The 14,064-nt window shown below is 39.3% G+C and overlaps 1 protein-coding gene across 1 annotated transcript; it reads left to right on the top strand.

Moving 5' to 3' along the window:
- Window positions 1–3,341: 3,341 nt before the first annotated feature.
- On the top strand, window positions 3,342–9,700 carry LOC103395344 (leucine-rich repeat-containing protein 32). Its single transcript, XM_008333012.3, has 3 exons — window positions 3,342–3,627; window positions 4,540–4,624; window positions 7,756–9,700. Exons 1-3 carry the CDS (start codon window positions 3,581–3,583, stop codon window positions 9,619–9,621), a joined length of 1,998 nt encoding a protein of 665 aa, XP_008331234.1. The 5' UTR covers window positions 3,342–3,580; the 3' UTR covers window positions 9,622–9,700.
- The last annotated feature ends 4,364 nt before the right edge of the window (window positions 9,701–14,064 follow it).

Here is a 14,064-nt window from a genome sequence, read left to right as displayed (position 1 = left end):
GACAGTTTGGTCACTAATTTGGTCACTATGGTAAATGTATCAATTTACCATAGTGACTAAAGTGACCAGGATTTATCAGTGGGTATAGACAGTGACCAGGGCTGCTGTTAAACAGCAGCATTTGCTCTGTGTACATATACACAGAAGTTATCTGTCCTCTGCACTTCATCCATCTGTCAAATCTTAGCACTGAGCTACAATTAACATTCCATCATGTACATTATTTTAGTGCTTGCCTAATGCATTACAATGTTGCCAGGCTGGGATTCAACCAGCAACCATTCCCAATAAAAGCCCTATCCTCTATGACTAAACTACCGGCTGCCAAAAATGTAACTATTTAAGTTAACAATTAACAAAATGTAGATTATATCTGCAAAAAAAAACAAAAAAAAACTGCCTGTGTGAACTAACAAAATGTAGATTATATCTGCAAAACAAAAAACTGCCTAACGTGTTAAAACATGTAAAAGTGAGAATATCATACAAGTAGGATTCTAGGAGATTTGTTCTTTAGCAGGTTAACTGGTTCAGGGAGTGAAGTGGGAGGTAAAGAATCATCCACCAATGGTTCTGTCTTTGCTCTCAGGAATGAGTCAAACTGCGACAGCAGCCTGTCAAAAACCAACCAAAGTGCAGAGTCAGGGGATGGAAACAGCTGCTGAATGTGTGTAAAAATTCAAAACTGCCATGAGTGTTGCCTCTGTGAGCACAAACCAAACTGCGAAGAGACCACCTTTAACTGTTAGGCTCAAGATGGCACCACTGTTCACGACTTTGTTCTGCCGGCGCCGTGTCGTCTTCCACCCGTGTCCATCCTTCTACGCTCTGTGATGTTTGTTTGTCTGTTTGTTATTTCTCACCACCTGTTTGTACACAACCGCCTGTAGGATAGCGACGCTCCGTCACTGCTGCTCTGGCTGCTCTCGTCACGTGACCCGCTGCCGCGTTCTAGTGCCGCTGTAGAAATCGTGATGTAAACTATAAATTATGAACACTTTTCCTCAGACCTGCCTGAGCCTGCACGCAGCATTTTGGTGTCTTTCTCGGGTAAACGTGTCGCCGTGCGCTCAGCCCGCGGTGTGTCGTATCTAGTACGTATCTAGTGTGGTATCGGTGGTAAATAGTTGTGTTATGTGTAATTAGAGAAATGTTTGCTTTATGTTGTAAAAACCTGCACTATGTCTTTTGCATATCGAAGACGACGAACGCCCTGTGATTTGCTTTCTTTTTTGTTACCGTTCATCTCTGTGTGACCTTGTGCGACCTTGGCCTCTGTTTTAACGACCCTAAAAAAAACTGGAATGTTGTACATTTAGTGCCTTTTGCATTTCATCAGCTAACTTGAACATCTGCTCGAAATAGAAAAAACAAGATTCATTTATTTTACTTTTATTGTATGTATTTTTTTATACACAAAATATCGCCTCTGTATCCTCTGTTCAAATTTTATATAAAACCTATTCCTGGTCAATTGTCGTTGTTCGTGCTCATTATTTTTGTTATTTTATGTCATTACCGTTTTCACTTTGAGTGGCTGATACTGCTAAAGCTATACTGTACTGTATGACTAAAGCCTTCCTGTCCTCTGAAGTCTCTGAGATAATCCATACCACACACCTGAACAACCACCCATCCTACTTTCTTACCTTCCTTTACAACATATCTAACTACATTCTTTAAATAAATAAAACTGTTGCACCGTCTATGTTTAACCGACAGGGGGCGCAGTTGGTCTTTGCACATTTGTCGCTCGTTTCATCCGCGTCTTTCTCGCTCATTGCCTTTTTTTCAATTGCAGGATGTTTTCGTGCAAAATATGTTTACATTTAATTAAAAAGAAAATGCGCTGCAGCTCACACCGCAATATCCTCAAAGATAATGCTGTTTGCGGGGAAAAGAAAACTGAAAGGAAAAACCTGGGAATCCCGGTGATCAAAACAAGGGGAGAATTCCCAGGAAATAGCGTGTGTGTGTGTGTAATGCGAGGCTCTTAAAAAAACAAAAAAAACAAAACATGAATCGTTCAGTAATTGACCATTCGAACCTGTTATATATGACAGACACTGCAGGTGCAACAACAGGTGAGGCTGCTTCTTTATTCACTTTATTTTCTAGTCGAAATGAGACTGAAATATGAATCATACTTTGACTTTTTATTTTTATGACTGTAAAATATTTAATTACATTTAATTAACTCCTGCCGTCATATGGCTAACTTGTTTTAGCATTTTGTGGCTAACTGCCACCTGCCCTGTTACTGATTTCTTATTGCAGTTCTGCTACTCTGTTAGCCCAATTTAACCTTTGCTGACGTAATTTCGGAGTTTATATATTTGTTATTATTTTTTCATTTTCGCCACTCTTAGTAATGTCTAATATACCCTTGACAATTAACTTATTGTCATTTTGACTGGCTGTGTTGGGTAAATGCGCAAAATATTTATTCTCGAAAACGGCTATTGTCAAACATTTATCTTGTCATTTCTAATCTTCACATCATTGTTTTGATGATGTAAGAAAACTAACAGAAAAGATGGAAAATACATCTAAGCATGGACATTAAAAACCCTAGTTTTACACAGTTAATTATAATGATTTATATAGAGAGTGGAACAAAAGGACAAAAAAAGAGGATTGAGATGAATTAATATTGTCTAGTCGAATGATAATCTTTCGTTTTCTCATCACACTGTCACCTCCTGACTCACACTAACAGTCTGATGATGTAAACTGATTTGTCTCAGTGTAATCACAGTGGGCTTCAGTTTACAGTACAATAAACCGCAGCTGAGCCACAGGACAAATCTGACCAACTCCCAGAAAAAGAAAAAAAAAACAATGTGTGCGTTTACTTTTGTCTTTCCCAGCACACCCACAAACCTCTGAGGAGACAATCATTAAAGTTTCATCACTGATATTTCTGACGCCTCGCTCTCCCTGTAGAACGGCTTCAAAATATTGTCCAAAAAAATGCTGCCTGAATTTTTCCCTTACTAGAAAAGAAAGACGTAACTACTTGTAGCTGTGTTGTGTTTTGTGTTACTATTTCTAAAATCAGTGTTTTCTTTATCTTTTGGCCTAAAATGAGCTATTTTGTCTGTTTAAGGTGTTGCTGCTAACATTTAGCTCTTTAGCTAACTTCAGTTATACCCCCCTTAATCTTCTGTTGTTTTTGTTTTTTGTTTGTTTTTGTGGCTTATATTTATTTTTTTAGCCAATTGTTTTTGTTGTTTTTTGTTTTGTCTTAGGCTTATTTGGATTCTGCTTATATTCATAGTGGAGCAACGTGGAACCATACTGACGGTGTGGTTGTTGGGGTGGGTTGGTACAAAGTAGGTGGGAGATGAGGTGGGGGACAGTGGAGGGGAGGGGGTCCGATCCCCTTATAAGGCATTTCCCAATGATCAGTGGGTGGGAGCGGGTAAGAGCTGTGATTCCGTGGAGCCGAGCAGGATATTCTCACAGGATGTGATGGAGGGAAAGCGTCAGCTGAGAGGAGCTGCTGCTACTGCTTTTTACCTTGTGTGTGTGTGTGTGTGTGTGTGTGTGTGTGTGTGCCCAGTGAGGATGTGAAATCATGACGTTCAGGAGCTTCTGTCTAATCTGTCATCAGCTGATTTTCAGGTAAATGTTCCTTTTCAGTCAGAGTCCTGCCATGTACAAGGTGTAGTTTGTTTGTGTGTGTTGTTGTGATGTGGTTTCATCAGTAACTACAGACACTCAAGTTAAAATTCCACTTTAATTGACATGAACATAAATGCTATCTTTTAGTTATTTTGACAAGGGGACTTGAAGTTTAGTTACTTTTAGGGCCAAATATAAATATTAAAATATTAGGCTATATTCTCTTATAATGACAGATGCATTTTATTTGTTTTGTTTTTTTTTTTTAATGAATTTGTGATCTGAGGAAAAACACATGTAGAAATGGACTTGGTTTGATAGTAACAAACAGTTCAGCCACACGTTTTACTGACAGATTTCCAGCAACTATGAGGTATTGCTATAAATATAAGGAGTATAAGGGGAAAAAACAAACATTTTATTTTCTTGATGTTGATGTTGCTGCATCAGTGGTGACACCATGGCAGCAGGAAAGGAGACAGTGTCCAGGCTGCCTGGATCTAAAGAGTGGATCTTATTACTGATGTGTTATCTATTATGTGCTTGGGTCCCACACCAACTTCTCTGGAAATGGGGTTTTTAGCGATGACTCACAAAGGCTTTTTTCTTCAAACAATAGTTTGACAATAGTCAACAATCGAATCAAGTGATGGAAATGATTTGCTGTCATTTGCTTGGTCATGGCTTCCGGGTTAAGTCAGCAGCAGCTGTATCACAGATAGTAGTACACAGACAGTACCAGAGAAAAGTCCCTTCATCCCTGGGCATAAATAGCTCTGTCATAGGTCAGCCTGTCATACAGCAGGTACGGCCATTCCCTCTTCCTTCCTCTGCTTCTTCAGCTCGCAGCATGAAACGCTGCTTCCTGCTTCCACTCATGAATCTCTGACTCCTCTCCTCTGGACTCCACAGCACCATGAGTGCCGCTCAGCTGCTCCTCCTGCTGATGGTGATGGCGTCCAGCGCACTACCCAGACACCTACCTCCATGCCAAGTTGTGAGTATCACACACACACACACACACACACACAAACACACACACGCTCACACACACACGCTCACACAGAAACACACACATATGTTTATAAGTGATTCTGTGGAATCTGTCCGTAGGTTTATGTCCCAACATTCCTCACATTTCTGTTAATGTAAATACTTTTTCCCCCTAATCCGGTGTGGGTTTATTTTATGAGCTGCTCAGATAAAGTCTTTAATCCCTCAGGGGATCTGGGTATTTTCACATCAACTACAGCCGTCATTCTAAATCAGTGGGTTGAGACCCAGAGGTGAGTCAGACGATTTTTTTTTAGGGGGTCAGTAAAAATGATCTTTAAGCTAATTCATAGGTGTCCTTTAGCTAACTTTTTTGTCTTTAGGTTTTATGACTGACCTACGTTCTATAAAAATAGCTCTTGCTGCTGTTTTCTAATTTGCTTATGATTTGGGATAGATATTAAGCTAACATTTTATTATTGTTTATTAATATAGCTAACTTTACGGTCTTGCTAACCTTTTGGCTAAGTTTGTTGGTGCTGTTTTCTCTTTTATTTAACTTATTTTGGTTATTCTGTTATAATATTTACCCATTTTGCTGTGTTTTACCTTTACGCAATTATCTTTAAACATCCAGGTAATTTATGTAACATTTAGCTATGCTGCTAACAGTTTGCTGTATTATCCTTGAACAAATGTCTTTTATGTATTTATTATGTGTTTTGGCGAGTATTCGACTAATGTGCTTTTGATTTTCCCAAAAGTCTAACCTCATTTAATGACTTTTGCACTTTTTGGTTAAGATTTTAAAAAAGTGGCACGAAGGTCATTTACATCCTGCAGTTTTTAAAAATCTATGTTTTACTTTTGCTGCCAAAAAATATGTCAGCACATTATTCAGCTTTAGTATGGACACCCGATGACTTCATAACTGTGTCGTTATTATTACGTTTCTACTTGGAAATCTTGTGAATCATTTTACCGCTGTATGATGTCATGCACACTTGTTACTCATTTTGTAACAAAGTATACTAAACAGTTTACACCTTATTTTGGACGTTCCATTTTTCTTCTTCTTGTTTTAATAGATTCTCCTATGGAATAACTAGTATGGAGTAGGAGTCATGTTGTTGCTGAATCCACTTGACATTATAGATGACATTATATAATTCAAGCTTACATTATATTTGAATGGTGCAACTTTTTTTATGAAACACGTGCCACGCCACATGTGACAAAAATGAGAAAAAAAAACTATGAAAACATGACTGACATGTGGTCAAAAAAGGGGATCCTCGTTGTAAAACAGGATCTTAAAATAGCCTCACAGTGAAACCAAACCTTTCACTTTTGTGTAATGTGGTGTTTAGCGATGCTATTATCGTCCAGACCTTTTAGTTAGAGAGTTTTAGTTTAAACATGAGTGTAATTCTGTGACTCTAAGGCTTAAAAATTAGTTTTTTATTTACCCCAGTGACATTACATTTTTTTAAAAATGAGACAGCAGGAGACCGCCGGCTCCTATGTCCTCTTGAACCAAAAAAACAAAAAGATTTCTGTATGGAGTTTGGTGAAGGAGATTGACGCCTCTAAGTTCTTCAGTTTCCAGTGTCAGCTCTCCTGGGGATACTTCTGTTTAAGTGTTATTAGACATGGAGACAGGAGGTATTCAATAGCCTTATTCATGGGATGTAAAATACAAATCACAAGTTCACATGTTGGTGTTCTGTGAGTCAATCCAAGGATTAATTGACATTTTAAGGTCTTCTGGCTGTTTTTATGACTGTTGCTGCACGATAGGCCTCTGAGTCAGGAGTCAGAAACAGATTCTCTGTCAACCTGGGTTCTACCAACATACTGGGCAGTAATATATGTAGTGAGTGGAGGTGCCTGGTAACTGGAGGATGGAGATATGACTGGACATGAAACAACAGTCTGAGGCGCCTCCGTGGCTCCAGGTCTTTGAGTCCAACGCCTCATCTGACCTTTAGCTGAATCGTAAAAGACACGTTAAACGTTGACATCCTCTATAATTCTTTCAGTTTTCCAGACCTTTTCATTGTTTTTATTCTGTAACTTATTCTGAAACTTCTGAAAGAATTATATTTTGCCAAAAAAGCCATCATTCTAGCCAAACACGTAAATAGCCACAATTCGGCCAAAAATGAACATAAAAACATTAAAAGGCCTGACTGAACGTAGATTGAATCAAGTCTGGATAATAGGTAATGATTCTTACTCTAAGGTAGGTTGTGATTGGCAGAAATAAAGACGATTTGAAATTGAGTGTCCAACTCTAAGTTTTCTTCGGAGTCTTAAAGTGAGTCCATGTGCTTTTTTGAAACACATGTGGACCACGTGACCCCACACAAAGACTGGGCCTCAGATTGTCAGAACTGTCAGGAATGTAAGCAGCCAGAGTCAAGATGTAACTGATAACACCTTCCACACTCACATCAAGACTCACAGGAAAAAGATCCTGATTGTTCTCCTGGTGTTTTTTATCTTTTCTTTTTTTTTCTATCGGCACTGTTTCCGATAATACACGCAGGACGTTCTGGTCCTGCAGTAGCTCCTAAATAAATGAATGTGTTTGATTCTGGTCGACTTGTAAGTAACAGCGAATGCTGCTTTCAAGATACCGCAAATATGCCAAGAAGCTAAATGTGCACTCGCCTCTCAGAGGGAACAGAGACAGTTTTATGAGCTGTTTTGCACAGGGAGGTCCCGTGGACATGTGGTTTCAATTATAAACTACACTTAATAACTTAAAGCATTGGATCTGTTAAAGTTAAAAGGGGAGGGAGGGTGAGGAAAACTGGTCTGGTGTGAAAATCCTGAGGTGTCGTTTTTATCGTTAAATGATTCACTTTTAAAAAGAAATGTTAAAATGAGCGTGGATAGGAGTGGAGTCATTCACCATGAAGTGGCGCTAAGGTTTTTGAATTTATTTCGAAAGACCGAGTCCTTGTTTAGGTTTTTGTTATTAAAACAGATAACCTCAGAGGACTGCAGTGCTGCCAAGAACATGCCGTGGATGCACTGACTCATAAATCAAGTCCAATTGAAACGTTTGGTCTGTGTTGTGTCATAGTCGGCCGACATAATCAGGCTCGTGTTTGTCTTTGTTTGCAGGTCCAGATGGATGTGGTTTGCAGTGACCTGAGTCTCAGAAGCGCACCGACCGACCTTCCTCCAGGCGTCCAAATGTTGGACCTCTCTCGGAACCAGGTGCAGAATCTCACCCAGGAAACTCTGGCGTACCGCAGTGACTTCCATCACCTGAATCTCCACTCCAACAGGATCCACTTCATCCAACCAGACCTTTTCAGAGAAATGAGTGATCTGAGAGTTTTGGATCTGTCCAAGAATTATCTCAACGTTTTTGCTCTTTCCAAAATCAACATTGGGTCTCTTACAGCTGTAGAGTCCCTGGATTTGTCTAGCAATGGACTGTACACGGGGATGTCCGACTTTTTTCTGGCCGATTCCCCAGTGCTGACAAACCTTTCCCTAAACAGCAATAGCATCACCAAAATAGCACAGAATGCATTTGGTGGAACTCCTTCCCTGAGAAAAATCAATCTCCACAATAACATCATCCTGGAGATTGAAGATGGTGCTTTTGACTCCTTGTATAATCTTACAGAACTAGACCTGTCCAAAAACTCTGTTACGTGCATTACAGACTTCAATCTGTACAATTTAAAAATGCTCAACCTGAGCAAGAACAGCGTGGAGCTTTTCCAGAGTTCAAGCCCAGATAGACGGTTCAACCTTTTACAACTCGATCTCAGTGAGAACAAAATGCTCTCCTTTCCATCTCTACCCCGAGCCAATGTGCTTAAATATCTAGATGTTTCACACAATCTCCTTCAAAGTGTCAATGTTTCAGGGAGTCCTGAAACAGGCACCGAAATCTGTTTATATTTTCTCCAATATTTGGACATGAGCTTCAACCATCTTAAAACCATACCAGAGTCATTTTTCTACTTTATGAAATCACTCAAGGTCCTTAATGTCAGTAATAACTGCATCAGCTCGTTTTCTGTCACCGGCAGAGGTCTTCTCTCATCAGTGAAGGTCATCAATCTCAGCTACAATTCCCTTCAGAGTCTAACATTCAGAGAGGATGCCCTGCAGTCCCTGGAAAAGCTGTACTTACAAGGTAATGACCTCACCACACTGGACCATCAAATCTTTCAAAGACTTCCAAGTATGATGTACCTGGATCTCCAGCAGAACAACCTACAAATCTGTGGCTCAAAAGAAAACCATTACGAGTCATCGTTGACTCGCCAAAACCAAGTAGATCCTTCAGGCTGCGTTTCCTTTACTTCTGTTCCAAACTTGCAGTTCCTGTACTTCTCTGAAAACAATCTACAGACCCTGCCTGAAAATGCTTTTGCCAACACCCCTTTGAAGTCATTGGACCTGTCCTTGAATCCAGGTTTGGAAATACACAAAGATGCCCTTTCTGGTTTGGAACGCTCTCTTGTTCAACTGATCTTGAGGGAAAACAACATGTCTAGGCTGAACACCGACCTATCCTTGATCAGGAGTCTTAAACACGTAGACCTGTCCACCAACCAGCTGAACTCTCTACCACCGTGGAACAAGGAGTCCTCCATCGAGTCCTTAAATCTACAGAACAACAACCTGGTCACCCTGGAGTACAGCACCATGGTGGCTCTGGAGCACTCCCTCAAAACCCTCTACATGGGCTCGAACCCTCTGAGCTGCTGCAGCAACCTGGGGTTCCTTCGCATGGTCCAACGCTCAGCCGTAGTGGTTCCCGACATTGAGACTGTGACCTGCGTTCACAAGGACTTTTCAAAACCAGTCAACATTGAGAAGTTGACGGACGAAATGTGTCAGGAATCAGTGTATGTTATTATTTTCTGCGTGCTAGCAGTGATAGTCGCCTTGGCGGTGCTGGGGCTTCTGTTGAAATGTTGCCTCTCTAGGAAGCGAAAGCGCAACAGAGGCTATACAGCGTAAGACGTGCAGTATACGGAAAATCCTTTTTGGGATTTCTCCAAATTTTTATACTTGCTATGTGGTGATTCAAAGCCGATACACCAAGGAAAGGTGAATGTAGTACCTGTAGAGTCTTAACCTACTTGTCAGAAGAGACTCTACTGACTTTTTGGACTTGTGAGTGGACTGAACCTGAGTGTTGGGTTCTGGGAAGAAAAAATTAGACTAAAAAGACTGAATGAAGAAAAATAAGAAAAGATTTCTGGAGAGTTTGGTAGGCCGGAATAACCACACACTGCAACTACACTTCACGGAATAACCACACACTGCAACTACACTTGTTCCAGTAGAATGTCCCGGAAGTTGACATAAAGGTATTTTGCGCTTAACTTTTTAGCATCACAGGTAACACACTGCACATCAGTTTATGAATGTAGAAGGAAAATCACTGAACACTTGATCACTGTTGACTGTTTTTGTTTCACAAGAACCCACAGAAAAGTGGAATTGTTCTAATGTTTTTGGTACAGCCAGAATGATATTGATTAGCTTAGCTTAGCTCAACTCAACAGGAAAGCTGAAAATTGTAGGGTTTTAAAAACAAAATACTGGTCAAATATAAGACAGTTTAATGTAAATTGACTCTTTAAGATAAATGTCAACAAACATTTTTCACAGTTTTAGAATTTACACAAATTTAGATTACACAAGAGAGAGAGAGAGAGCATGAAGCTAGGTCAATAAAGCTAGCACTTGGCTGAGATGAATTAAGCATAACATTGTAACAGAAAAAGGGAATGAACTATGTCTTTAGTAAGGGTCTTACTTCAGTAAACTGACCCTGACTGGAATATTGAAGCCACTTATGTTAGCTCAGTTTAGCTTAGCAATCAATTTAAAATTAAAGCCTTATTATTGGGCTTTTTCTTCAGTAGCTAAAAGATAAAATGCTGAGAAAGATTGAACTTTTTTTCATCTAACAGTGTTAGAATAATGTGAAGGTGTAATTTTCTTTTAAGCTAAAACAAAACAAAAACACACTACAATATAATGAAGTTGAAATATGTGAAGAAATACAAGCAGACTAAGAGTCATCTGAGATGATTAGTGTCAAAAACAAAAACATTTTATATAGTATGCACTTTATATTTACTTCAGTTTGTGTACATGATGTTTTCTATTGTATTTTATTATTGTTAACACTAAGAATAAAAATATGCCAGAATTCCAGGCAGAAAATATGAAAATATGAATAATATTTTTTAACATGGTTTTTATTCTCCCTCTGATCAGTGATGCAGTTCGAATCAAACTGAGGTTTCAAAATAACAGAGTTCACACAGGGAGGTTCACAAAGTTTAAATCCACATTTCAGTGGAAATGTTTGATAAACGTTCGTCTGCTGTGTTGTTATGAGGTCAACCATGGAATTCATATTTTCTGCTGAATGAAAAACGATATTTTCTACACTCTCTACCTGTGTGTGTTTTTATTTGATTGACAGAGTTAGCTAAATTATCCTTTTTGTTTTGTTTTTCCATTTGGTTTATACTGTTGTAATTACACTTCAACATTAAGGAATTCTGTTGTTTTTTTTAATTACATCACATTTATTTATCATTAAAAGGGGAAATATTAATGAAGTACAGAGAGGGTAAAATAGCCAGCACTGTGCCTTTTTAGAGAAAGAACTTAAAGTGGGGAGTGGTTGAAAAGTACCTCAGGCGGTGTGATATTTCACTGCATATATGCAGTGAAATGTGCTTTCAGAGGGAGGGTCGGGATCAGGGACCAGCTCTGAGCTCTTTGGTTGCAATGATGACAAACCTTGTCTTGTTTATTTTGGGGAACAAATTGGAAAAAAAAATGTTTTTTAGTAGAATTGCATTGACTTCTCGTAACCTTTATTATTTGACAGATAACAAGTGGTCTTGTGAATTGTTGTTCCACATTGTCATGTGGTGCATTGTTGAAGCAAATTTTTGTTGGAAATTTCTCAACGAGGAACAAAGAAGTTTCACTTTGTGGGGTGTATCTTCAGTCGGATCGCAGTTTTTCAGCTTTATTTTGGACTTGGATTGGCTGAGCTTTTTAAGAATGTTTACCTCTCTTTTTCACTATTCTATTACAGATAATAATAAATATTTAGACCCAGAAAAATACAGACTAAACACAGAGAGTTCCCCTACAGTTGGCAAGAAATGAAGAACCCTTTGGAATGAGAGGTGAAGTGTCTCATTGCTAGACTTTTCAACAGACATGCAAGCTTTAAAAATAACCAGAAAATAACCATTAGTCATTGGTTTGAATTTTTGACTTATAACTCAAGACATTACCATGTAATCATTTCCTGTGCCTCCCTTCACTTCATCCATCTAGTCCTGCTTTTCTTTCTCTGTTTACGTTGGATTATAATGTTAACGCTGAGAAAGTGCTGTTATCTTCACAGTCTGAAAGGAAAGCGGTGACTCAGACTCGTCACTGAATCTAATTAACCTTCGGTGGTGGTACAGGAAACAGATTGTGCTCATCCTGTTTTACCACAAAGAAGAATGACCAAAAACAATCTTTCTCAACATTTATTCCAAAGCAGGAATCTCCTTTAGTTTTGACAAAACATATTGAAAAAAAACTTGCAGGAATCTCCTTTAGTTTTGACAAAAAATATTGGGGGCTAGCTCCCCCAAAAAACTTGAAGTTAGTAAAACTAAAACAAAACAAAAAAACCCTACTGTTGTGTCTGAGTAATGACACGTGACAACAGTGAAGTTGTTTCTATGAACTTAATCTCAGAATCTGGGCAAAAAAACAAATGAGGTTTTAAAAGCAGAGGTTTTAAACATCGCTCTAATCCAGGGCAGTGATCCAGGGGGAGATCAGACGAGACCGCTCCACACTGAGCTGGTTTATTTTTCTACTGTAGAAGAAACAGACTGCAGTCGGAGCTCGGCACTGGGGGAAACCGGTTTCCTCCCAGTTCAGGTGTGGACGTGATCTTGGGACTTCACCAAACGTCGAAGACCAAACAGAGCGTTGGTGTTGAAGTGGTGGCAGCAGCTGAACCACCCGGCCTGAGGGCACCATTTCCTGTCCCGAGACGCTTCCTGTTCCCCTGCTGTAAAATTCCTACGTGTTTTTTCCCCTCTGCTCCTTCTTGTTTATGGGATGAGCGACGGGCAGAGATTGAATCAGAGGAGGTCTGAGTGGAGGGCTTGTAATTGGAAGCAGACCTCAGTCACTTTTCCTCATCTCCGTGAGCAGACGTGGAGTCATGAACAAACAGCAACCTGTTTCCTTAGTCACACAGAGATTAAAGACGAAAGTTTGAGAGCCAATCAGAGCCGATCTCTGAGTCACGGAGGTAAATCACGCAGCGTTCGCAGCAGAAAGTGAGATGAAAGGGAAAAGTGGACATCTGGAAACAAACTAAAACAAATGTGTTTATGTTTTTCTCCGATTAAGAGCGATTCTCCAACAAAGCTAACTGGCGTTGTCGACCCGCGAAGAATCAGGAGTAGAACCGAGAGCAGCTAACATTAAGATAAGGATGACTAAACAGAGAAGATTATTAGAGTGAGAACTTATTGGTTTAATGTTTAATGTTAGCCAAGAAAATATTTACAAATTTTCTCTCAAACACGTTAATTGTCAAAATGAAAAATTTAAAAACCCTGATTTTTTTAATTAAAAGAAAAATATTATAAAGATGTTCACTGGATTTTATGTTATTACTTGCCTTTTTTACTTTTTTTTTTGTTTGTTTTAGGTTGTTGCTTGATGTTAAAGATCTAAAATCCAAGTATTTGGCCGTCGGTCGGTCACTGACCATGGTGTCACTGCTGCACCTGTGTGTTCTCTCACAGCTGATGGTGATCAGCTGATGATCAGCTGATGATCAGCTGACCAGGGTTTATAAGCAGTTTGAGTTTCTCTGCTCAGATGGTGTTCTGTTCTTCAGGGTGAGGGGCATGTGTGGGTGTGTTGGGGTATGTTGGGTGGGTAGCTGGCTGTGTGTGTGTGTGTGGGGGTGTGAGTGTGATTTTTTATTTTTCTTGAGGTGTGTTATCTTTACCTTTATTCTTTTTGTTTTGGCTTTGGATTTTTTTTTTTTTTTTTATGAAACTCAACTTTTTTTTCTTTTTTCTTTTCATTTGTCTTTCGCTGCCAGGCAAGATCTGGGTCACCAAGACTTTTTTGGTTGTTATTTTGGGACATGACCAACTCTTTAGCAAAAGTAAAAGTAGCTTTTTATACCTGAGGTTCTTGAAGCTGAGGCTGTTTGTGTGTGACGAAGGTGCTGAGTGTCACAAACGCACAAAACGTCTCAAAAATGAACTTTTAAAGCCTCCCTGATGAGAAAGTCTCGACCAATAAGAGTCGGTCTAAAAACCTTCTTCCAGCAAACTCAGCTTGGAAAATGATTTTATCAAAGTATGTCGGTGGAAAATCCGACTCCACAGTCGT

This window comes from Cynoglossus semilaevis, chromosome 19 (genome assembly GCF_000523025.1).
Source record: "Cynoglossus semilaevis isolate Cse_v1.0 chromosome 19, Cse_v1.0, whole genome shotgun sequence".
In the NCBI taxonomy this organism is placed as follows: Eukaryota; Metazoa; Chordata; class Actinopteri; order Pleuronectiformes; family Cynoglossidae; genus Cynoglossus; species Cynoglossus semilaevis.
This window is presented reverse-complemented; position numbering and strand designations above follow the sequence as displayed.